General features: G+C 40.8%; 2 protein-coding genes across 15 annotated transcripts in view; both read right to left on the bottom strand.

Moving 5' to 3' along the window:
- Positions 1-282: 282 nt before the first annotated feature.
- LOC147015617 (uncharacterized) lies at positions 283-5908 on the bottom strand. The gene is made up of 2 exons (XM_085850553.1): positions 5786-5908; positions 283-4155 (listed from the first exon to the last, which is right to left on the bottom strand). The coding sequence occupies exon 2, from the start codon at positions 2207-2209 to the stop codon at positions 1469-1471; it is 741 nt and encodes a 246-aa protein (XP_085706679.1). The 5' UTR covers positions 2210-4155; positions 5786-5908; the 3' UTR covers positions 283-1468.
- Positions 5909-6187: 279 nt separating this feature from the next.
- LOC147015616 (transcription factor AP-2-epsilon-like) overlaps positions 6188-26110 on the bottom strand; it is a 36235-nt gene continuing 16312 nt past the window's right edge. For 6 of the 14 annotated variants that reach the window (XM_085850544.1, XM_085850542.1, XM_085850543.1 and 3 more), the window contains 6 exons: positions 25182-25290; positions 23742-23819; positions 21093-21369; positions 13378-13568; positions 7211-7349; positions 6188-6865 (listed from right to left, as the gene is read on the bottom strand). In XM_085850544.1, the coding sequence (XP_085706670.1) occupies positions 6712-6865; positions 7211-7349; positions 13378-13568; positions 21093-21369; positions 23742-23819; positions 25182-25290 (948 nt within the window). In that variant the 3' untranslated portion in view covers positions 6188-6711. The remainder of the gene's footprint in view (positions 6866-7210; positions 7350-13377; positions 13569-21092; positions 21370-23741; positions 23820-25181; positions 25291-26110) is intronic. The other 8 variants (XM_085850549.1, XM_085850547.1, XM_085850550.1 and 5 more) reach the window with 4 other exon arrangements.

Genomic DNA, 26110 nt, shown 5'->3' with positions numbered 1-26110 from the left:
CACACACACACACACACACACACACACACCTACTCCACTCTCCATTCCCTTTCCTATTTCACCACTTTGTGCATAGTTACCAAACTTTGTTGGTATAATTCAGTCTTTCAACTTCGTTTACAGGATCGAAAATTTACTTACAACTTCTCCATTCAATGTTTGCCCGGTTGAAAGTAAGCTTTTTGGGGATAGAAATGATGGAAGTCCCATTCCATAGTGAAGCAAGGCCATCCTGCAGGAAGAATATGCAGAATAATGAAAGAGAAACAGCCAGTTGAGATGCACATTTATTGTTTTTTCTTTACAAGATCGAGATTCATGGAGGAGTGAGCTGATGAGTAAAAACATAATGAGCTGATGGGGGGGGGGGGGCACTGCAGGACACAATGAGCAGGGATATGAGTAGGAAATGAAAGGGATATGAACAGGAAATGAAAAGAGGGAAAGAAACACAGCAACCTACAAGAGGGATGGATTATTTATTTATTTGGATACAGCCTGTGGCTGCTTGACTGCATCATTTTCTGGGGGGTTGTGGCTGTGCCACCAATGCAATGCCCCTGTTACCAGTAATAGACAGTGGGCCATAGGGTGGATATCTATTTGTCTTTTTGATTTCATGACCTGAACCTAGGGATTGGGCAAGAAGGGTGTGGGATGAAGCCTTATGACCCCCAAAATATCCTATTTTTTTTCACAAGCGATATCGTGGTACGTTACCGAGAACCGCTGCCCCAAAACACCAGTATACACCAGGTGTATGTTACATTTGAAAAACCCATTTACACAGTAAAAAAAAAACACAAACTATATGATGTCATGTTCACATTGGTCTTGGCAGCAATATTTATTAATTCAGACCCCCAAAAATAGTAAAAATGAATGAAATGGATGTAATACTAGAGAAATATCAGTACGTACATGTTAACACATAAATGTCAGATTGCCAGTCAACATGGTAAACACCCAAAAATAATGTTCGGTTCCCCCTCAGATTTCCTTTTTTGTTGAATTTATTTGTATCACCTCGGCCCCTAGGCCCATGCATAAATATTGGACAGTCCATTCAACATCTGTCAGGCTACGTACAAATACTGTACACAAAATAACACTGGTCAACAATTTTTTACTTTCTGAATGTTGTCTAGATTTCTACAAGTGAATTAGGGTATTCTGGCACTGCTGAATCAGGAAATGGCATCCGTTTCTCTCCATCAGGTCAGGTTTTTGTGCTAAGTTGATTTGAAAAAATCAGATCTTGTGACAAAATCAATTACATTTTTGTGGCATTATCAGCTGATTTTTGTCAACACATATCATCCTAAACATGTTTTTAAGAAAAAAAAATGTTTTGCCAACAACATTTATTGATTACATGATAGAAACATCGATTACTGTCATCTGAATGGTGGGCATTGATAAAGGTAAGTACAAGTAAATTGCATGTTGCGTCACCACTGTTCAAACTTCAGGGCTTGAACTTCCGTTTCTTCGAACTCCTGGAATGTTCAGTGGCAGGGAGGTCTCTCTTCAGATTCCAACAGTAGTCAGCCATCATGACTGCGTCCCAGCGACCCTGATACCTGGTCTCCATCTCCTTCATGTCCTGATGGAATCTCTCCACCTGCTTGTCACTCATTGAACCCAGGTTCTCAGGAAACCGGTTCATATGTGAAAATAGGTAGTGCATCTTGATGCTCATGTTGCAGCCCAGGTTTCTGAAAGCAGTCAGCATGTTGTTGACAAGTTCTGCGTAGTTTCTGGCCTTATTGTTGCCAAGAAAGTTCTTCACTACCAAAACAAATGTCTTCCACGCTTCCAGTTCCACTTCGTTCATTGAGTTTTTGAACTCTGGATCTCTGATGAGCTGACGGATCTGAGAACCATCAAAGATGCCAGCTTTCAACTTCTCCATGGTCAATCCTGGAAAAGCCTGGCACAAGTAAGTGAAGCAGTCACCATCTTTGTCCAGAGCCTTGGTAAACTGCTTGATTAAGCCGAGCTTGATGTGCAGCGGTGGGAAGAGTATTCTGTCTCTGTCCACCAGAGGGTCGTTGATGACGTTCCTTTCTTTGCATGGCACCAATTCCTCCCGCACAGGCCAGTCCTTCTTCGTGTAATGCTGAGCACGGTCCCTACTATCCCACATGCACAGAAAACATGGGTACTTGGTGAAGCCAGACTGTTGTCCCAACAAAAAGTTCACCATCTTCAGGTCAACACAAATAAACCACTTATGCTGATCATAACCAATTTTCTCCAGCACGTACTTCACCACTTCATACTTCTCCTTCAGTGTAGTCGAGTGAGCGATGGGTACAGAGGCAAACTGGTTGCCGTTGTGTAGCAGAACACATTTCAGTGATCGCTTGCTGCTGTCAATGAACAGTCTCCAATCTTTGGGTTCGTACTGTGGCACTCCAAGCTTGAGCAGAAGCTGCGCAATATCAGCACAGTACACCAAGTCCTTCTCTTCAGAGAAAAAACGGAGGTACTCTTGATGCCTGTTGCGGAAGAAGCTGATGCGAGCACTGTCAGAGAGGAGGTTTTTTTCCTTCAATCTGGATGCCAACAGTTCGGCAGAGTCCTTTGACAAGCTGAGGTCGTGAACTAGATCATTCAACTCTTTTTGGGAAAATGGATGTGGAGCATCATCTTCAAGAACCACTTCTTCTTCTTCATGTCCTTCAACACTGGAGGCATCTTCGTCACTAATGTCAGGAAGTTCGCCGAAGATAGGCACTGGAATTGCATCACAATTTATGCTTTGCCTCACCAATTTTTGGAAGATTTTGAGGTTTTATGACTTCAAACTGATCCCTTTTCGACATAATCACCCAGAACTATCGTACCTGAATACTTCTTGTCATTAAAATAATTATTTCCAATCAAAACAATTATTTGACATGACATTTTACCCCCACCAACTTCTTCTAAAATGCTCCACACATGCGTACATGTGAACAAAAATGTAAAAAAACGACATGTGGCCATATCTCAAAAACTTGACCTGATTGAACAAAACTAATGTGAGTTTTGGATTCAGCGCATCAGATTCGTCCTAAATCAGCTTAAAAAATGCAGACAACAAATTTGTTGTTGACCAGTGTAATTTGTACCTTCTAAATACAGGACCTACTTTAAGAAAATAAACAGACATTATAATTGTTGCAGCATTTACTTGGTATTCCCCTCCTAGTTCCAGTAACTGTAACTCAGCTGTATGCTGAGTTACAGGGAAGTGTATTAATATCTGCTGCACAAATAAAAAATAGCACCAAACATGGGAGGTTTGTTGGGCTCCAATGCTTTAGCTGGGAAACAGTGAAGAGGGTTTAGCGGGCGGTCGTGGATAATTATAATCCCACAGCACGTACCGATTCACACCTCATGATGTTTGAGATAAACATGACAGATCATCTCAATATTGCCTGGCAGACTTGGCAAAATTGTCCTCAGAAAACAATCTAATTTTTCATCCCTTGAATTTGGTATGTTGAAATGCACTCTCTTGTGGTGCTTCGAGACTGTGTAGAGAAGATCTACAGCATCTTTCAGATGATTACTCAAGAGGTATGTGTATTATTTTTGATGCTTGAACTCTTCACTTCTTAAAATAAATGTACAGCGGATGTCTATGTACTGATAATGGAGGACTCGAGATCCATCAAGAAAATGTCAGTACAGTTAAAAGATGTCTTGACCTCGAGTTATGGTTAGCAGGACCTAGATTCCTTCCCCACTTCCTCAGACTTCCTTTTAAAAATGTATTTGTTTCATACCTCCTTGCATTAATATTGGACAGTTCCTTCAAGTTCAAAATCGTTCAAGACTACACACAAAATAATTTTACGTTAAATATACCTCACAAAAAAAAAAATCAACCTAAGCTTTGAAGCATTGTCATGATTTATGAGTCAAGTTATTCAACCTACCAGTATTGGCTGCATTTTCTTCTCTCTTTTTCATGCTGCTTTGCACCCTGCTCACTCGTTGTTTGCTGGTAAATCGTGAATAACACACTCGATGAAACGCTGCGTCTTGCGGTGTAGCTATAGCTGGTATTGGTACCGCACTGTTGCCATGTTCGCCGAATTCGTCAGCGTGGTTCTTCACGAAATTTCTCGCAATTTCAGCTTGATCAGCTTCTAAATTCTGCCACGAAAGAACAAATTGCAAATATCGCGGCCATGTTCTGTCAGTCAAAGGTATTAAACTTGATCTTTTGGCCGGATAAATGCACATATACTGTAACAGCGTTTGTCGCTCCAACACTCGTCGTCGTCGTCGCTGTTACTGGTCGCCATATTGTTTACTCGCAACCAGACAACGTTCGTAGCGCGATCCTCATCAGTCAATACATCGAAATGCGTTCGAGGCTTAACAGAGATTTTGGAAATAAGATTCTAAATTTCAACGTTATATTACAGGCTAACGTACAAGAATCTCACTTGTGACAAGTCATGAACATTATTTCATATTTTTTTCCCCATATTATCATACCAATTTGATGCCCACCCGATTTTCAGGTCATGAAATGAAATGAAAAATCGGAACACCTGGCCGTCTATAAGCTGGTAATTTTGCTGCTGACCTCAGAGGGATGATAGGCTGAATCAACCTCCCTGATTGATTTCAGCAGTACAACAGGGGTTTGAACTTAAGACCCTAAGATCTCAAGCCAGCCACCTCAACCACTAAGCCAACACCATGCTTTGGGATTAGATGGTTTGTTTGAGGTAAGATTAAATGGGGTATTATTTTTTTTTTCTTCAGGTATAAGGATAGGGGATGACATGAGATGGGAGTGCACCGTGGCTTGAACAGCCTCAATAAGGCAGTTTCACATAAAGGAGAAATGAGCAATGAGAGTTAAGGTGTGGTCATCCTGGATTTTTGGAGTTTAACCAGCGTTTCCTCCTTTTTCTGTTCGCTCATTGTGCCCAATTGTTGTCCCGGTACCCTAATGTCAATTCAAACTTACTCTTCCATGAGCCTCGTTCTTGTAGAGAGAGGAGAGAAGTTCCCTGGAGCTGGGGAGGGTTAGTTAGGGAGCTGAGAGAGCAGATGGAGCTAGACTGGAGGAGAGGCCACAGACGTCTATTATGTGAAAACAACAGACCTTATGCTTCACCCTCATTGCAGGAGATTCTAATAATGGTGAGAACTTTAGATTCCACACAATGGATGACACAAATATGATGCTGGTTCACCAGCCCATTGTGGATAGCAGTACTCCAATGAGCTATGGCCAAAGGCCTTGTACGCTGTGACGTTTTGATAAAAAGTATCAAGCTCAAGATTGTACAGGCTAATCTACCATTATAGGTGAGAAGCTCGCTTGCTCCAGGTAGGTGCCTATAAAGGGAGGCAGATATGGAACAGCGAGCGAGGGAAAGGGAACACTAGACATTTATTGGCACATTTCTTGTGAATTCAAAGAAGTGCTCACTTTCCATGTTGCAGGGGAGCAACCAAACCATTTGCAGAAGAGCAACAAAAGAGTTCAGGTAAAAGCACAGGTCTTGATCAACACTCATGTTATTAATCTATTGGTTCTTGTTTCAACATTCTATTGGTTCGAATTGCTGAGGTGTTAAAATTGCCCAAGAGATTTTCTATCTTTGTTGGAGAGGCTTACATCCTGATTGTAGTCTGATGCCAGGTATGCTTAGCAACATTGGTGCTTTGTTAAAAATGAAAAAGAAAAATACATTTTGATGAGCAGAGACCAACATGACTGCATCCTTCATAAGCAAGTAGACAGTTGAAGAGTAGTTTGTACCGGTAACACACTTGATCAGCCGAAATGAAGCTTTGTAGGGTTATCATCAGGTAAGCTTGACCTTCGGACATACATCTGCTGGCTGCGAGCTCGGTGGAGAGACCATATGTTCCACCTTCCAGGTGAAGGCCATCTGCTTTTGAGCAATTATACAACACTAACACACAGACACACATATCAGTAAACAAACAGCCATTTTGTTGCATCATCTGTTTATTTGGATGTATCTCTGTATGCAAGGAAAATGATGATTCAATTTGAGCAAGTTAAAAAAAAACAAAAAAAAACATTTTCACACAGCATTGGCTGCCAGCACTCGCATGTGAAACAGCTCCAACGGCACTTGCCTAAAGGCCAATAGTAAAACTGTGTCATGAAAGATGCAGCAATATGCTTCGCTCACAGAAATAACGTTTCAATTTAAAAACAAGTTTTTCTTCTTTTTTTTTTTTTACAACAAAAACTCATAAACATTCACATGCTTACACTCTAAATGTTCATTCGAGCTGAACTTTCTTGAAATCTAACCATGGTGGAAGTAAAGAATGGATGGACAATGGCAAGAATCTGTTGCTCAGAAATTAATTGTTGAAAAACCATGTTAAATGGCTTGGGGAGCATATGGCAAGTAAGAAGTGCAGCAATACTAAAAGGAATGCAGCAATGTACAAAGGAGGAACCATGGAGTTCAAAACAAAGAATGGTGAGAAAATCAGGAAGGCAGGGTGTCGATCAATGAAGGGTGAATGATTGGGGTATTGGTAAATGAACAGGAGGTCATGACGTAAGGTGTAGATCAATGAAAATGGGTGGGCAGAGTATTGGTTAATAAGAAGCATAAAAATGTGAGCAGATGAGGCCTATAGGTGTATTAGCAAGAGCAGGTGAACGGTCGTATACATGGCGTGTGTGATGCACTCGGCCCATCATAGTGTGCTGAGGTATTCCAATTCTTCCTCGGCGAGCGTGCGCAGGAGCTTGGTGAACGTGCGGAACATGCCAGGCCCAAGGCCGTGTGTTACTTGACTGAAGCGAGAGGCCCTTTGAAGGATCAAGTAGCTGTATTCCTCCAACATTACACTGAGAAAAGGAAGAGCACAAGAAAGCAAAAAAATAATTGCACGTCCACATAGATAGTACCATTTGATGATGCACAAATCTTTCACAACAGTGTAATATACTCGTATATTAAATATTCACGCGCTTAAGCTCTAAAGTCTACATCCATCACCAAACGATGTGAAAGAAACATGATTTTTTGAATTATAAAGAAATTTTACACCACCCATAAAGAAGGACAGCAATCATGAGGTTACAAAGGCTCAACAAGTCATCCTCTTCCTTTCTCCTGTCAAAAGTATATAAATATATTGCGAGGGCCATAAAGATTTGAAATTTAAGAAGAGAGCTGCAAACATGTCTCACATCATGTTGTGAAGCTGTGTTGCCCTGACTGCCACGACATCGCCCTGCACGCCCAGGCAGTGTGCCGACACGATGAGCTTCCGCGGGACATACTGTGCAATGAGGAACTGCATGTCCTCCACAAGGTCTTTCACCTCCCCTGTGGGCATGAGGGAGAGAGAGAGTACAAAAATAACTTTAATCTCTCTATTGCGAGTAACACGTCATCATGGCCATTGTTGAACATTAACAAAGTACAGACATTCACAGGGGCCCAAATCCAACTGCAAATCTTCACCTCAACCATATTGAGAACAGTTACCAAAAGTTTTTTTTAAAAGACGTTTCTGAAATTATTTTCCCGATCGATGACAAGGGTCGTGCTGAGAGAAAAGTTTTTCCAAAGGGCTGTGAAGAGCTCGTCCATGGTCACAAAGCCGTATTGGTGAGTCGTTTCAACACCCGTATGGCTGCTTTGAGTGACACGAGTCAACGCACAAAACATTTTAGGCTTTCATTTACCCTATCCAAAGTGTCCATTAAATCTTTCAGGAATTGTTACAATAGAAATGTGATTTTTGTTCACAAGGATTATGCAGTCCAAAGAACGTCAGACACAGGAGGAGGCCACTTGGCTCATCATGCCGATGCCGTATCCACATTCCATCAAACTATACTTCTCTTAAAATTACAAACTCTATTCTTACTATCAAACCTTATCTGAAAAGATCCACAACCCTTTTAATGCATTTCTTACAATACTCAATACCTGGGGACTGGGGAGGGAATGCAACCAAGGTTACCAGTACGTAATGGAATACTCTTCTTGAGAGAATCGGAAGGTACGTTTAAACAGAATGTATGATCTAAATGCAGACGACACGGTTGGCTTTATATCCCCGTCTGTAAAGCAGCATGCTTTGAGACGCAGCGCCCTCTACCGGCACCGGCACTACCGGCATTCGAAATCCACGACGAGACAGTTCATTGGCAAGCAAGCCACCAAATGAGCAATTCTACCATCCCTCATCCTTCCATATGCGGCTTTTCATTGAGGTCATCCATCCCGGCTCGGTGCATTCAAGACAAGTCAAAGGCTTTTCGATTTACTTTTCAATATCGGGCCAGATTTTAAAGTTATGGTTCTGGGAAAAGCCCGCTAAAGTGCCATTGGGTTAAGATGTCCTCATGCAAATTGTACAATGACGGATAAGAATGGATAAAAAGAAAAGTAGAATTGCAGACATTTGTGATCAAATGCAACATATTACATACTGCCCCCAAACATGTTGACTCCTGTGGAATAAATAAAATAAATTTTTTTTTTTTTTTTAAACACACACCAGACCATTGTCTTCCTGCTTTGGCTTAAACTAGGGGCCTGTGGTAAGGTATTTGTGCCACGTCCCATCCAAATTGGTTTGAACATAAAAATGTTTAACAGGACAGAAACCTCAATTTCACACCCGATTTTGAACTTCATCCGCCTGTGGAATAAAAAGAAAAGGACAAAACTAATGTCTGTCTATTTCAGTCTGTAGGCATCAATTTGCCAATTGTTTTTAGCACTGGTTGAAACCCAAAGGCATGGCAGGCCAAAACCCTCAACCAAAAATACAGATTTTGACCTTTGACCTCTGTATATTCCAAACACGACTAATCCAATAATTTTCTCGGCATCCCTATTAGGACTGTTTGAAAACAACTCTGTCAAATATCAACTAATACATGAGGCCAGAGCAAAGGAAAGTTGTATGATTGTTGGTGTTTCATCACTGATCCCTCAATCAGAGGGCGGGGGGGGGGAGTAGAGGATAGGAGGGAGTAGAAATCGAAAAATAAATGAAAAAAATAATACAAGGAATCTGGGTGCACTACTTCCACTCCAAATTTGAAGAGGATTGTCTCAGAAATTAAGGAATGGTCTGCAGTTGTAAGGCAAGAAACAAATAAGGAAGAAGAAAGAGATGAAAGGAGGAACGATAGAGGAAAAACAATGTCAGGAAATACAATGTCACCCCGCCTGTAGGAAGAGAGTAATCAATGAAATGGTAAAATAAACATGGCATTGCATTTAGGGAAGATCCGTTGCATATAAATGATTATACAAACTCGAATGAAGCAAAAGTCATTTCAACATCAATCCTGAATGAAATGACATTAGGTGTCACACATACGGCACAACTCGTCACCAGTGCAACAATAATTAATCATTAATATGGAGAGAAACAATTGGATATAAACCATAAAAATTAAAAACTCAGAAGCTTGTAACACACTTCTGTTAAACATCAAAATAAAAAAAACGTGATTGTCTGAGCTAAGGTTCATCTATAACAAATTATTTACGATTGATTAAGGCGGTGTATAGGTACAGCGCAATGTTAATGCTGGAACGCCGATTCAGTTATGGAACAAATTGTTTGTTAAACAGTATACGTATGATTGTGCAAGGTTTGTTGAGGCCAAGTGTTTATACAAAAGGTTTAGTAAAGTAAAAAGGTGACAAATTATAATGTTGTAGTTAGACTTTAAGCCGTGTGGAAAGATCTTGTGAGTTAAGGAGCTTTCCAGGTACTTCTGGATGTGGACTGATAAGCAGTTTGTAGAGGAATTGATTTTAGTGAATGTGCTTGATTAAAGTATCCTGGATGGGGAACTTTCACCCTTTAAAAACCGTGCGAATAAATTATTGAAATATCAGCTGCGTTTTTCGTATCCTTTTCTCACCTGTGTTGCAAGTAGAGCGAAAGGCAGTGCATAATCAGAAATACTGTTTCATAGGGCGATATATTACTGTTATATGAAAAAAAAAGTGGAAATGTTTAAAAAAAAAAATATTGAATATAGCAAATGGAATAGCCTGGTTAAGTTAACTTTGTGGTTAAGGTGGCTTGCCTGGGACCTTAGGGTCCTGAGTTTGAGCCCCTTTTTAACGTTGAATTAACATCATGTGGGGTTGGCTCAACCTGTCATCCTTCTGAGGTCGGTGAAATGAGTACCAGTGTACTGGGGTAATAACTATTCGGGGTAACCTGCGTCAGAGTGGTGACTCGTCCAAGACTGTACTCCTTGCCAATGAAACTGCCTCGGCAGCCCTATGCACCTTTACAGCACAAAAGGAATGGAATTATTATTATAGCAAATGGAAATGTTGAAAAAAACCCCAAAAAAAACATTGAATATTGCAAGCGTTTTCTCATTCCAATCGATGAGAAATGGGATTGAATGAGACTCACCATTGTTATAAATGAAGAAGATGGAGGAGGTTTTTATTTTAATGTAAATTGAAACCAGCCCATCTATACGCACCGAACAACTATATCATACTGTTTGCAGATTGGGCTTGATTACTGGTATTCCCTGGAGGACAACTGTGGCCGGACAGATGCACGGACAAGGCAGGCATGCCGAGACTGAGCTCCTTTTATATTATCTATCTATAATCCCAGCAGTGTGTGTGTGTGTGTGTGTGTGTGTGTGTGTGTGTGTGTGTGTGTGTGTGTGTGTGTGTGTGTGTGTGTGTGTGTGTGTGTGTGTGTGTGTGTGTGTGTGTGTGTGTGTGTGTGACCGCTGTTTCTCGACAACTACTGGTCCGATCTAATTGAAACTTGCCAGCTATATTGCTGGGGGCCTGAGTATGTGCCTTTTCAAGGTTTGATATTAATCGGACAAGTGCTTCCCATGGCCAAGTTATGGCCATTTTTTACCAACCAATGACACGTTGCTGCGTAGGCATGGCCGATGCGCCATTTAGTTACCAATCACAGAACACGTTGCTGCGTCGGCGTGGCCGTTGGGGAAGAGATTCTCAGCCGCGTTTCCCATTACGGGTTACAACATACGGACTTCCGGATAGTGATGACACTATTCTAATAATTTCTCGATTTCTTATGCGCATTTATAGATAAACACAATACCCCAATCCAGTCGTCGTTTATGAGAGCAAAGGAACGGCCTGTGTGTTTATTTGAAAAAAAATGTTTTTTTTTTTTGGTTTTTTTTTTGGTTTGCACGTATGGCCACGCGAGAGCGAAGGAACGGCCTGTGTGGTTGTTGTTTCTGGCACGCGGTTTGAAAGCTTTTTTTTTGCACGTACGGCCACACACGTACGGCCACACGAGAGCGAAGGAACGGCCTGTGTGGTTATTGTTTCTGGCACACGGTTTGAAAGTTTTTTTTTTTTTGCACGTACGGCCACGTACTAGTACATATAAATGGGGAAACAGAGTAGAAGAGAAAAAGGAAGAAGAAGAACCATTCATCATTTGTTCTGCAGTGTGCTGTGTATAATCGCTTATGCTTTACCTGTGTGGAAGAAAAATAATAATGTTCATGTATTCCCAATTATAATTGCTGCTGGTACTTTATAAATTTAATTTTTGTACTATAGTCGAATTGGCTGTCAGTAATGTTTCCCTTTTCCCCAAGAGTCTTTTGACCTACATGTTGATAAACAGAATATCTTACTATGAAAAAAGGTTTTGCTCGCTGCATCGAAGCAGGGTGACCTGGTTGATAACACTGCAAACTTTTGGCATGATTGTGTCATTCTCTCCCTCCCACCCAAAGTGGACACGTATTGCAGTTTTGAGTTATTTTGCCTAATGCTTATCAGCTTACGTCGTAGTTGAATTGCTAAATGTCTCACCCTCCCATTCTTTGGAATGTCAAGTTGTGTATAAGAGGGAATTACTTTGGGCTTCTGTTTCAGTGAAGTCCATTCAAATGTTTCAGTAAATCATTGACTGTTCTTCCTCTGTATATATGAAATTAAAGATTCTCCTTTTGTATGCTGATCCAACTTGTGAAAATTGAGTTCTTTTCCACCACACCTGATTAAATAAATGCAAGTTGAGAGTTCACCCACCAGCTGGTTGAACATCAACTGATGAAAGAACATTAGAATTTTGTGACAATCTCAATTTTGGCTGCATGTGACATCGTGAGAGTTTCATAAAAGTACAAATCATTCATTCTTCTTTTGAACGGTTGGACCTTTTTGATCGACAGTGCACCACCACTGACATTCTCCACCCTGACCCATGACCTTTATTACTCCCCCCCCCCCCCACCCCATCAACCATTTCTAACCCAACCCTCTTACTTGCTGATTTTAGTGTTCGTTCTCTCTTTCGGATCCTTTCCTTTTCTTCTTTTTCCCATTAATTTATGCCTAAATGTTGCTCCGCCACCCCACTGCCAATTTAATCTTGCTCTTGCATGCGCCTCTCTTATGGATAAATAAATAAATAAATAAATGTTTTGGGTTTTTATGTTGTTTTTTTAAAGCAGAATATATACATGTGATGCTTGAAAAATTAAACCAGAATGAACTTTGAACTTTATATTTGACCCTTTTTTATCTTGTAAGAATGGTTTAAGGTAATCAAACAGAAGACCAAAGAAAGAACACAAAGAAGTAAAGGGCAAAGATGGAGTCATCAGGAGGAACCTCGATAGTATTTGGGTTTCAGCCGCTACTCCACCACTACACCCTTAAACCCATCCAGGCACAGCCAAGCAAGCATCACAGAAAAATTCCTGCAATAATTCACTTCTCTTTGGAGAAATCGATAAAGAAAGAGAGGAAGAGAAAGTAGAAGAGATGAAAGAAGAAAAAGCAAGAATTAGAATGAATAAAGAGAATTGTGAAAAAATTAGAAAGAAGTATGAAAGGAACAAAGCACAAAGATGGCAGGAAGAACCTGAACAGATAGATTTCAGGAGTTACTCCCCAGGCTTAAACACATCAACATATACAAGCTATCAGAGGTCCGTCAGCGGGGAGCACAGTCCACACAGCATCAGGATATGGTCCAAACATAATGAAACGGAAAACCAAAGAAAGAACCCGAAGAGGTAAAGAGCAAAGATGGGGTCATCAGAAGGAACCTGGATAGGATGTGGGTTTCAGCTGCTATTCCCCTACCCTCAAACAGATCCAGGCATAGCCAAGCGAGCCTTACAGAAATTTTTTTGCAAGAATTATCTTCTCCTTGGAGAGATAGATAATTAAAAGAGAGGAAAAGAAAGTAAGATAGATGAAAGATTCTTAGAAATCAAAACAGATTCGTAGAAGGCAAAACAAAAGGTGGTTAAATCTTTCGTGGAGAGCCTGAATTGTGGTTCCTTGAAAAACTAAAATTTTCATGGAAAGAAAACGCAATCGCAGAATGAATGCCGACCTTCACAGAGCTTGGTGAGAGAGGTGACAACCCCAGAGCGAGAGTTGATAGGAATCCTCTTCTCGACAAGTTCAGCCCGGACCACGGCTAACGCAGTCTTGCTATTTCGTAGGTAGGAGTTTACACAGTATGGGGAAAGCCGCTCAGGGGAAACCGCACGTCGCTGGATCTCACCCCATGACACGTCATACCTGCATCCACATCGACATATGCATTAAACAAATCTGTGAGACTACAATCACATTATTATGCACCATAAGGTTACACAACCAAGGTCATGTCCATCAACATATCCTTACTTTTCCACTTACTCAAAGCAAATAACAAATATTTAAGTTGTTAAAATGAATCTAAATATCACAAACAGGAACTTGTTTGAGGAATTATAAGTATGCCAATATAAAATAACACATTCCAATAAATAAATAAATCAAATTGCAAAGTCAGGCTAAAAGTATACTCATTACCATAGCAAAGCAAAGAATGCAATGCAAGACAATGGAAAACTAATGAGTGGGTCTGTACGTGCAATCATAATAATTAGTCATTGTTGTCATCGTTGGTCCATTCAAAAGCATCATGGTCACGCCAAATGTTCCTGTCCTGAGTTTTCTCATTTCAATTTATTGTTCCCCAGTACATCAAGCTGATCTCTCCACCATTTGGGTTGCATTCAACTCCTGTTACCTTCTGTCATCCATCTTACCTGCTCTTCTGCTCATGCATCCCACCACTTCCATGTATCATTTTTTCTAAGATTCCCCAAATCTGTTTTTGATCTTTAACCCAATTATTTGTGTTTTGTGGGTGGTCTTAGCTGCTGTTCTATTTTCCTGTTAATGTCCATTTCTCTGCTCCATAAAGCATGACTGTAATAATTAGATTGCCTCTCATGATGGAGCTCAGTTTTTAATTTGCTTTTCAACAACTTCATTCTTCGCTTCTTTTCTTGCTCTCACTTTTTCTCCTGTGGAATGAATCTTTCACCCAAGTACAAGTATTCTTTAACGTGCTCAATTTGACTACCACTGACGGTGACATTCCCTTTTGGTACAAGGTAGAGTACCTATATATAGAGAGTAGCGACAACTCAGCTATAGGCGCCATTTTGTTTCACTCTGGATAACGCGCGGTGCGTGCGCTACCGCCGTAGCAGCATGCATGAATGAAGCAATACATCAGGAGGGTGGGATAAATCACTGGACATATATATTTATTCTCATGTTTTACTCGGCCAAAGATCTTGATTATAGAATCAATGGGGTTGAAAGTGATAAAATGTTAAAATGCATGTACTCATTACACGGGAAACTCAGAGTAAGTTTGCCAGAGAACGAGACATTTGGGAGAAACTCGGCCTGTGTAGGCTTATGACATGAAGTCGAGCCAAATAAAAATCTCGAGTCCATAGGCCTAAGTTGGGGCCTCAATTTGATCCATACCTGCCCCTACCCATCCCTCCCCACCTCACCCATCTTTACTTTTTTCATCTCACCACATTATCATCTCACCCATAACAAACAAAAACAACAAACACCGATACCTACATGTAATTTATCATCATAGTTACCACTCAACACGCTCTCAAACACACCAAAAAGTGACTATGCCAAAATGATTGTATCAGATTTCAAAAATATCTTAATAATTGAAATGACCCTTTTTTATGGGCAAAGAATAGTTAATTGCACAGGCCTGCTATGCAATTATTGGATGAATCTATGAAGCACGTTCATGTCAAAATGCTTATGTTAAGTATTCAACTGGTACAATCTTGTGAAGAAACAGTCCATGAAAAATCGCAGTAGGTTTGACTTGCTATTTTATTTCTGTCAACAGTGTTCCATCAATTTGCAAGATGATGAACGATAAAGAAATGCTACAAATTATAAGTACAGGTAACTCTGCTTAACTTGAATCTCTTGGGACCACAGAAGTCTGTTCGACGTAGAACAAATCTGCCTCACAGAAGGTAAATAACACGTCTTGCATAATACGGTTTCAAAATTTGTTTAAACTTGTGCGATTATTCGACTTAATAAGGCTGACTTACATGCATGCAGAGTTACCTGTATTGTTCATACACTGCAGGCATTTTCAAATTCAAGTGTATAAATACGTAATATCATGATTAGTTATATATTAGTGTTTACAGCAAAATTAATTTTGGTGAAATATTAACAACTTGACAGCAAGTTTTCAAGACAATACTACATGATTGATGATTCTGAACAAAAATGGAAATACACCAAATGAAAGTATGAAGGTCAGAGATTGTAGGCTAGATTTTTTTTTATGAAACCCCATCTAATGTGTTGCCATGGTAACCAAATAAAGACAATTCATTACAAATTGTGTATTTTCATAAGAATGTGCAATTAAGTGATAAATATGTAAATTAATTGGGTTGCTAAATAATGATTGCCCATATTGTTAGCTTTCTAGATGCCAACATCCCAGACTACCATTGATCCTTACTGGGGTTATGATAATAAATAAGATCAACGGCATGCATAAAGAGGGCCCCCAAATTTAAAGCATTTCATTTTTGGGGCAGGCGTGGGGGCAGTGGTTCTATCGGTAATTTTTTGTTCCAATTTAATCATACAGGCTATAAATCAAATAAATCAATAATAATATCAATTGCTGCTATGATTGATATAATTCTTATTACAATAATCTTTACCATGGTAACACATTCAACGCATATACAGTAAGACTTATATACCATACATGTCAATGTCCATATGTGTACATTATTTTGCCCTTTTTTTTAGTCTAAAACTTGACTGGTTTTTGGTCAACATAAGAAATATACAAATACCAAAATTGTTCATCAAATTACTTATCAAAACAACGAATTTTCTCTTCTTTCCATAGATAACAACTTCTAAAAGCTTAGATGTCCTTGAAAGTTTATATGGATCACATGATGACATGCTTCCAATACCGGGAGCCGTGCCTAAAAGCTTAAATGCAGAAATTGAAAACGAAACCTATACATCCTGTACCCCTTCTCAGATTTGTTGCTGCACCCAAAGGCGCAACAACCCGTCATTTTGACTAATAAAGTTTCACTCAGTTTCAAACTCGGTCTCTCCGAGCTCACTCGGTGAAGATCTGGATTCGATGCGTAGCTTGGCGCTAGAGTGTGAAACAAAATGGCGCCCATGTGTCACGTGACCATCAAATTCTGGTCCCCCTATGTCGCTACTCTCTATATATAGGTACTCTAGTACAAGGGTCCCAAATCATTACTTTTGAATTTTGTATGTTTATCTGCAAACAATACCTTTTGCTTGCACAGGCAAATTCTATATTTATACAACTGTCGAGGCTCATGGAGAAAGTGAACGACAAAGGGTAGCTGGATCACAAACTACCAAAGGGTATGGGGGAGATGGACATACACAAGGATGAAAGCAGGAATAACACACCAATGAGTAACAATGGTCCAGAGAGGAACAGGACAGATGGGTGTTTCTAGAGCCTGGGGTGATTGAAACCTGGGGTGGTTTCAGGAGGGCAGAGAGTAGTAGGAACAATGCCAGGTGAAAGCTTTTATAAAAGAGAACCTACCAATTTACCAAAGGTGGGAAAGTAACAGTACTTGGGAATCCGTATCCTGCCTTAACACATACCAATGGTGCGAAAGGCCTACTTTTTGACCGCCTCAAGAGAAAGGTTCGAAGCAGGAGCACCAGCCAAAAGAGGTGAGCCAAACTACATGCAGCTTTGCATGAAAGCCGTACACTGTGATTAGCTTGGCGTGGCTCAGGAATACCTTTGCTCTATGAAGAATACCTAGATGGAGACTGGCCTTTTGATGCCTCCATGAAAGGTTATGCCAGAGTGAGGCTAAATAGTTCCAGGTACTGCACCTCTTCCAGTGGATGTCTTGAGAAGTGGATTGGGTTGTTTGATTACTTATCCTTGTGGAGAGAGAATGTGAGAGTGTGTGGCTTGACAGCGTTGAACGTCATGTTCCAAGTAGCTGATCAGTGGCTTATCTTGCCCAGGTGTGACGAGAGGGATTCAGCAGCTGCCGGGTATTCGCAAATGTGATGCATTGGTCTGCATCGGGTGGAATCGTTGGAAAAATTGTTTTTCAAGTAAATCAAACAGATCATTCATATAGACCAAGAATGATGTTGGTTGCCAAAAAGCTCCCTTGTGGAACCCCATCATGTTTCATGTCAATATCATGTGTATGTGTAATGCACGGTAGTAAATGTGTAAAGGACATACCCAGGGAAAGCTCTGTCAATGATAAATGGGTTGTATTTAAATACAAAATGAAGAAAAGAATAAAAAGGAAATATCAAAAAGAATATGAAGGAAATATCAATCCAGCTCGTTGGGCCAAATAAATTAATGCACAGTACATGGTTAAACAGTACAAATGAGATGCAATGAAATTTAGACAAGTACATTATTACCTAAAAGAAAGGCCAACCATACAAGCGAAAATGCAGAGTTCACTGCGTTCATCAACAATGCTATTTCCTGATGCCTGTCGGACTCAGCAAATTTCCCATTTGAAACAAAGGCCTTCAAAATCATTGTAATCTCCTGAAATAAATCTGAGTCATGGGTCTATCAATTTCACATTGCAGACAGGTCAGTGGTCTTTATGTTTTATCGCCTCCTTTCTGGTCTTGCACCCTCTGCTCTTTTCACGATTTGTCCCCCCTACCCTACCCTAGCTTTCCGCAGGGCATGCTCAGTTTGCCAGCAACCCCCTTCTGGTGAAACTCCGAGAATCATTGCTCACCTCCACTCATTTGATCCTCTTTTTCCTGCCTACGGGAAAATTCATTCCGTTCAATCTCGTCTGTCCCTCCAGAGCTTCGAGACAGCTGTTCACCACCATCTCAGATCATCCCCTGACAAAACTATGATCTTTTCCACCCCCATTAACCCTACCCGAGCCAAACTCTTTCTGGCTTTCCATTTTTTTTCCTTTCTTCCACTTCTGTGATTAGATCCATCTTTTCCACCTCCTATATCCTCCTCCTCCCCTTGCCCTTTCTTCCCCACATCCCTTATTTCTCCAAATTTCCCTCTATTTTGTGCCTACATCCTGTTGGCGGTGTGTCATTTCCTCTCCCTCCCCCTTACACACTTCTCTTTCTACTGTTCCTTTCATTCTGTTAAGTCCTGGTCCATTCTGTTTTTTTTACTACTTTTACTTTTACATCCATGCTACTCCAAGAGCCTCGATATTGTATACAAAAAAAGAAGCTTTTGTTTTTTTTAATAAGTCAAATGATGACGACGATGATGACCACCACCACCGCCACCACTTCAGGTATGCCTGGTGTTCTAATATGAGCACACAACTTATGATGCCGGGATTCCAAGTTTGAACACCATAGAATGTATCAATTTATCCAGTCTCATAATTCCCCTGTAGTTCATGTAAAAGTACAATGGCATCTCCTAATGTCCTTGTCCTACATTTAACATGGGCAAAATATCATCCACAGCCCTTACACATTGTATAGAAACAACAAATCACCAGGCAACCAACAAAGCCTTGCTATCTCAAAATCAGTCTCAAGAGCCAGGGTAACCAACCTTCTTTTCAATGCGAGCTACTTTTGATTTATGAAATATTTCAAGAGCAACTAAAGCATAAATTGAAAATATATGAATTGATCAGGGTAAAATTTAGTTATTACAGTTCAAGTCTAAAAATACATATTTAACGTGAAGGAAAATTGATTATTACCTTTACCTCAGTGTGAAACTTGTCACCGCATGCTGTCCACCAGTGCTGCTTACCTGGTGTGTATCCTGACAAGGCAAATGGAATCGAGTCCTTCAGATGCTCCTCTGTCAGACGTGTTCGAAATTTAGATTCGATGCAGTCCATGTCGGAAAAGGTAGATTCGCAAAGATAGGTCGAGCCAAATAGAGAAGCCCCTTTCATTGACGCTTTGCGGATGTTACTGCATACTTTTCAGTGTCCACGAGACTCCAGAAATTCGTGGCAGATTTCCTCGATTTCAACAGAATGTCATTTTGAAGGCTGATAATCTCCATTTCCAAAGGGACACAATCAAGGTCAAACAGCACACCAATTTGTTCAGAAATGTCAGCAACATCAATTTCCATGAAGGGGTTTGAAGTGAACATCACACAGGGCTCAATCTTCTCAAAATCATTAAATCTGTCGCTGAACTGTTGGCCAAGCCTGGTCAGGAAATCACTATACTTGTCAATGTCCACGATAAAAAAAACAGCAACCTTGTGCATGTACAACCTCGTGTACATTTTCCTTTTCTGGACTTGTATCAAAAGGTTAAGTTTCAACTGGAAAGCTTTCACTGCACTAATCATGTCGGCAATTGTCTTCTGTTTCCCTTGCAATTCACAGTTCAGGGCGTTCAATGTTTCTCTCGTATGTTAGAAATGCCAAATCAAGCAGCAACACATTGTTTGATAATTGGGGAGTGTCTTCGTTTGACTCCATGAAAACTTAAGTATCTGGTAAAGTATTTTTTTATTTTCCAATTATTTTATTTTGTTTTATCCACATTTTAATGCGAGCTACTCATTGACAGCCAGTGAGATACCAGTCGCTCGTGATTGACGTGTTGGTGACTCCTGCTTTAGTGTCACTAATCTTGTCAATTCAGCCGGCTGTCCTAGGCTTTCAGGATGGCTGAGATATATGCACACTCACCTGAGCTGATTAGCCGGGTTTCAATCCGACACAGCTATAAACTGCAATCCTGGTGTTTCGCATGCAGGGTGGCATCAATAAGCATGCCGTCATTCATAAGGCCGTTAAACTAGATGTCCCTTCTGGAAGCATTCAATGGAAGAGGTTAAAGATCCCATGATATCTTTCATGAAGAGTAGGTGAGCTATCGCAGGCACCATGGAAAAATTACAAATACCGTACCTGGCAAAATGTGCAGGGACAAAGGCACTCCTCAGTAATGATGGAACAAATGGTCCGAGTTCAGCAATGACTTCCAGTCCAATATGTATTTATTAACAATAAGCTACCTGTCCCCATGAATATATGTAATTAGCTAAATAATCAAAATATTGACCAACAATCACCTCAAAACAAAATTTCGAGAGCTGTCCACTGCCTGCAAATACTCTTATCATAGAACAGAATCCCATCATATTAATGTTTTGCTAAACAAAGCTGTGCATAACAGAATATATTTACCTCCACCACCAAAGGTGGATGGAGGTTATGTGTCAACCCTGACTGTCCATGAGCAGGATATCTGAAAAACAAATGTTATGAATTGATTCGAACGAAACTTGGTGGACAGGTTTGGTGTGTGACAAGGAAGAATCAATTCGATTTTGGTGAAGATCCGGATCCAGATGATTTTTTAATTTAAAAAAAGTGATCACCATTGAGATGGGAACAAAAATGATACATAGCACAATATCTCAAAAAGTTCTGGATGTATGACAAAACTTGGTGCACGAGTTGGGAAGGTGACAAGAACAAACAGATGGGCCAGATGCAGATCCGGATGAATCGTGGGATACAAAACGTAAGCTGTTCAGCTTGGCGGAGGGGTGCACTCGACCAAGTTGCATTCTCGTTGAATATGTAATGTCACTGTGCCAATAAATTGCTTTTGCAGATTACATTCAGTAAACATATTAATATATCAAGTACATGATTTACTTCTCTTTTTAATGAAGAGACAAAAGCAGACGTGTTGTGTGCTCACTTTCTCTGAGGCTTTCCTTGTGAGATGTGCAACAGGCTGTGCACAGAAGCACACACGCCCGATGGCTCACTCAACTGCTCCTTTCCATCGCCCGTCTCTCCCTCAACTACAGCTCCCTCAACGGTGGACCCCATCGACTCTCCGGCAATGAGACTCTCTGACCAGGACTCAGCCGAAGATGGGCCGGCGGCTGCTAGAGGTGGAAGGGGTCCGTACCAACTCAACTGCGCAACCTCTTCTTTCACCGATGACACAAACCTCTTTACGGGCAATGGTGCTGATGGAGCAAAGGAGAAATGGTAACAAAACAAGACAGAGCCTCACCGGGTTATGTACATTACAGGGAATATGAGAATGAACAATCCATATGAAAACACAGACACAAACACCAGTAGCCTCTCCTGTCCTTTCAGGAATGGAGGAGGCTAATGAACATTGCACCAAAAGAAAAGGCTACCTTGACAACTGCTTTGATGAAGATTTGAAATTCCTCATCATTTAAAATCCATTTCCAGTCCATATTGTACAGCTTCACACAACAGCAGTTATTAGCCTGTCCCTCAAGCAGCGGGAGACAGGGGTGTGCATGTGTGTGTGTGTGCGTGTGTGTGTGTGTGCGTGTGTGTGTGTGTGCGTGTGTCGGCCACAACTTCTTTACCATTTGAGCTTTTGGCATCAAATTTTCAACAATCCTTTATCATGAGAAAGTGGAGAAGATTCATTAATAAGTGGGTCAAAATTACAAATGGGAAAATTCACAGCGAGTCGAAATCGGCCTTATCAGTCTGTCCGCTGCTGCGCTGTGCAAGGCTGGTGGTCATATATACATGTATTTTTTTTTTTAACTCAAAACACCCATCCCTTTGGGAGCAGCCTTGGGGGATGGGATAGCTGGGGTAAATATATTTTGCACCATGGATAATAATCCCCCATCTGTATCAGGGGGGTAGGTAATCCACTTGCGCTGTGGCACATGTACAGGTTTCAAAAAATAATCATTTTTTTTAATCTCAAGTTGTCTCCATTATGCCCATGACCTAATCCTAGGTACGACCAACACACGTGCAAAATTTGATGGACATTGGCCCAGCCCTGTTTTTTTTTGTTTTGTTTTCTGCGATTTTCAGACGTACATACACAGTACAGAGCATTGCCTTATTAAATATACCGCAGTAGGATTCATAGTTTGTGTTTCTTTATTTATTTACCATTTGAACTTTAGTGGGTCTGTCTTGGTCAGAACCTTTTGTCATCAAATTTTCAACAAACCTTTATTATGAGAATGTGGAGAAGATAAATTCATAAATTGTACATCTTTTTGATTTGGTAAGTTTAGAGTACAATGCAGACACAGACAGGCTTTGCATTTTGGGATGCTTTTCACCCCTCAGCCCGAATTGGCTAAGGGGTATTGTCGTCATAGGCGTTGTCCGGGCGGGCGTCCGTCTGTCTGTCAACTTTTGGTTTCCGTCAATTTTGAGAAGGCCTTGTCCGATTAAATCCATTTTTGTAGGGTATGTTGGGGTTGAGTAGAGGTAAGGAAGGTTCCTTTCGAAACTGGGCGCGCTGCGATTTTCAATGTGGCCTCCATGGCAGCCATCTTGAAATTGGTTTCCGTCGATTTTGAGAACGCCTTGTCCAATTAAATCCATTTTTGCTGGGTGTGTCGGGGTTGAGTAGAGGAAGGTTCCTTTCGAAATTAGGCGTGCTGCGATTTTCAATATGGCCTCCATGGCAGCCATCTTGAAATTGGTTTCCGTCGATTTCGAGGAGAACTCCATGTCCGATTAAATCCATTTTTGCTGGGTGTGTCGGGGTTGAGTAGAGGAAGGTTCCTTTCGAAAATGGGCACGCTGCGATTTTCAATGTGGCCTCCATGGCAGCCATCTTGAAATTGTTTCCGTCGATTTCGAGGAGAACGCCTTGTCCGATTAAATCCATTTTTGCTGGGTGTGTCGGGGTTTGGTAGAGGAAGGTTCCGTTCGAAAATGGGCGCGCTGCGATATCCAATATGGCTGCTAGGGCAGCCATCTTGAATTTGGTTTCCGTCGTTTTCGAGGAGAACTCCTTGTCCGATTAAATCCATTTTTGCTGGGTGTGTTGGGGTTGAGTAGAGGAAGGTTCCTTTCGAAAATAGGTGCACTGCAATATCCAATATGGGGGCTAGGGCAGCAATCTTGAATTTGGTTATCCTGACAATAACTTGAGAACGGCTTGACAGATTGATTTTATTTTCATGGTGGTATAATGGGGGTCGTTAGAGGAAGGTTCCTTTCGATATGCAGCACAATCCGATATCCAATATGGCGGCTAGGGCAGCCATCTTGAAATTGCTTTCCGTCAATTTTGAGAACACCTTGTCTGATTAAATCCATTTTTGCTTGGTGTGTTGGGGATGAGTAGAGGAAGGTTCCTTTCGAAAATGGGCGTGCTGCGATTTTCAATATGGCCACCATCTTGAAATTGGTTTGTGTCAAGGGGCTGAGGGGTTACGCCCAATTTGCGGTGCTATTTTTAAGTTTTATATTGCTTCATACTTTTCAACATTGCTTTTCCACTCCCAAACAAAACGGATGATCCATCACACAGAACTAGCTCCTTCCTTAGTGAACACCCGACGTGGACAGGCTTGCAAAACCATCCGCTTACATTTACTTTCTCCGTACCAACTCAGCTGCGCAACCTCTTCTTTCACCGATGAAACAAACCTCTTTACGGGCAATGGTGCTGATGGAGCAAAGGAGAAATGGTAACAAAACAAGACAGAGCCTCACCGGGTTATGTACATTACAGGGAATATGAGAATGAACAATCCATATGAAAACACAGACACAAACACCAGTAGCCTCTCCTGTCCTTTCAGGAATGGAGGAGGCTAATGAACATTGCACCAAAAGAAAAGGCTACCATGACAACTGCTTTGATGAAGATTTTAAATTCCTCATCATTTAAAATCCATTTCCAGTCCATATTGTACAGCTTCACACAACAGCAGTTATTAGCCTGCCCTCAAGCAGCGGGAGACAGGGGTGTGCGTGTGTGTGTGTGTGTGTGTGTGTGTGTGTGTGTGTGTGTGTGTGTGTGTGTGTGTGTGTGTGTGTGTGTGTGTGTGTGTGTGTGTGTGTGTGTGTGTGTGTGTGTGTGTCGGCCACAACTTCTTTACCATTTGAGCTTTTGTCATCAAATTTTCAACAATCCATTATCATGAGAAAGTGGAGATTCATTAATAAGTGGGTCAAAATTACAAATGGGAAAATTCACAGTGAATCGAAATCGGCTTTATCAGTCTGTCCGCCGCTGTGCTGTGCAAGGCTGGTGGTCATATATATATATATATATATATATATATATATATATATATATATATATATATATATATATATATATATATATATATATATTTTTTTTTTTTTTTTTGACTCAAAACACCCGTCCCTTTGGAAGCAGCCTTGGGGGATGGGATAGCTGGGGTAAATATATTTTGCACCGTGGATAATAATTCCCCGTCTGTATCAGGGGGTAGGTAATCCACTTGCGCTGTGGCACATGTACAGGTTTCAAAAAATAATAATATTTTTTTAATCTCAAGTCGTCTCCATTATGCCCATGACCTAATCCTAGGTACGACCAACACACGTGCAAAATTTGATGGACATTGGCCCAGCCCTGTTTTTTTTTTTTGTTTTTTTTTCTGTGATTATCCGACGTACATACACAGTCCAGAGAATTGCCTTATTTAATATACCGCAGGATTCATAGTTTGTGTTTCTTTATTTATTTACCATTTGAACTTTAGTGGGTCTGTCTTGGTCAGAATGTTTTGTCATCAAATTTTCAACAAACCTTTATTCTGAGAATGTGGAGAAGACAAATTCATAAATTGTACGTCTTTTTGATTCGGTAAGTTTAGAGTACAAAGCAGACACAGACAGGCTTTGCATTTTGGGATGCTTTTTAAGTTTTATATTGCTTCATGCTTTTCAACATTGCTTTTCCACTCCCAAACAAAACGGACGATCCATCAAACAGAACTAGCTCCTTCCTTCATGAACACCCGACGTGGACAGGCTTGCAAAACCATCCGCTTACATTTACTTTCTCCACATTTCATGCAGAAACATCTTGCATCAGAGCCAGGTCCATCGACTGTCGCTGTACCCCAGCAACGCTTACAGATAATAACGTTTACTGAACCATCCTGGGGAAGGTGGGGTATAAGGAGGATGAAAGGAATGACAATTGTGCAGACTTTAGATACAAGAGCGATGTAACCAGACAATTGTGAGGACATGCTAGTGCAGGTTGAGAAAATATAGAAGAAAATAAATTATACTATACACATAGACTTAAACACAATAACAAAAATAAATAAATCTGATTGAGATAGAGATTGGCCGCAGTCTTGAACCACTATGGTTTCGGCATCACACAGACATTTGGTTGCTCGGCCAAAAGGTAATATCTGTTCTGAGTTTGCCTCGGCGAGTCACTCGCTCTGGACAGAGATTTCAATCGGCACAGTAACACGACGTTGGGCACGGAAACCAACCGGAGAACCGGTGGAGGGCTGACGTAGTCGCTGAGAAACTCACCAAATTCGAACCGAGTGATGGTTACAATACAGATCAAAATATATATTGTTGTGGTTCTGTAAAACTGGCACTCCGCCGAGGCAATGGCACACAACATATAGCGATTCTAAGATAGTTATTGCATTCATATTTGTTTAGTTAGCCCTTTCCATATGTCTAGTGGGTAAATGGGAAAGATGTGTTGCATAGGGCTTATAGTTAAGTCTTCAATCTTCTATTCTTTTTTAAAAAAAAAATTCATCCATTTACTTGACTTTATCTCATACACAAGCCATGCATGTATAAAAGTAACGATGCTGAGAGTGCGAGGAGGCACAGCAAAGTTCATTTGCATACGCGCGCCATTTTCCATTCAAATGGCACACCAAAATCCAACTGCCACCTCACCTCATACCCTTATTTTGCTCACCACAACGCAACAACGCT

The sequence above is a fragment of the Eptatretus burgeri genome, chromosome 12 (assembly GCF_056783735.1).
Source record: "Eptatretus burgeri isolate ZD-2024b chromosome 12, Ebu_testis_v1, whole genome shotgun sequence".
Taxonomy (NCBI): domain Eukaryota; kingdom Metazoa; phylum Chordata; class Myxini; order Myxiniformes; family Myxinidae; genus Eptatretus; species Eptatretus burgeri.
The sequence above is the reverse complement of the archived record's forward strand: the minus strand, read 5'-3'. Positions and strand labels throughout refer to the sequence as shown.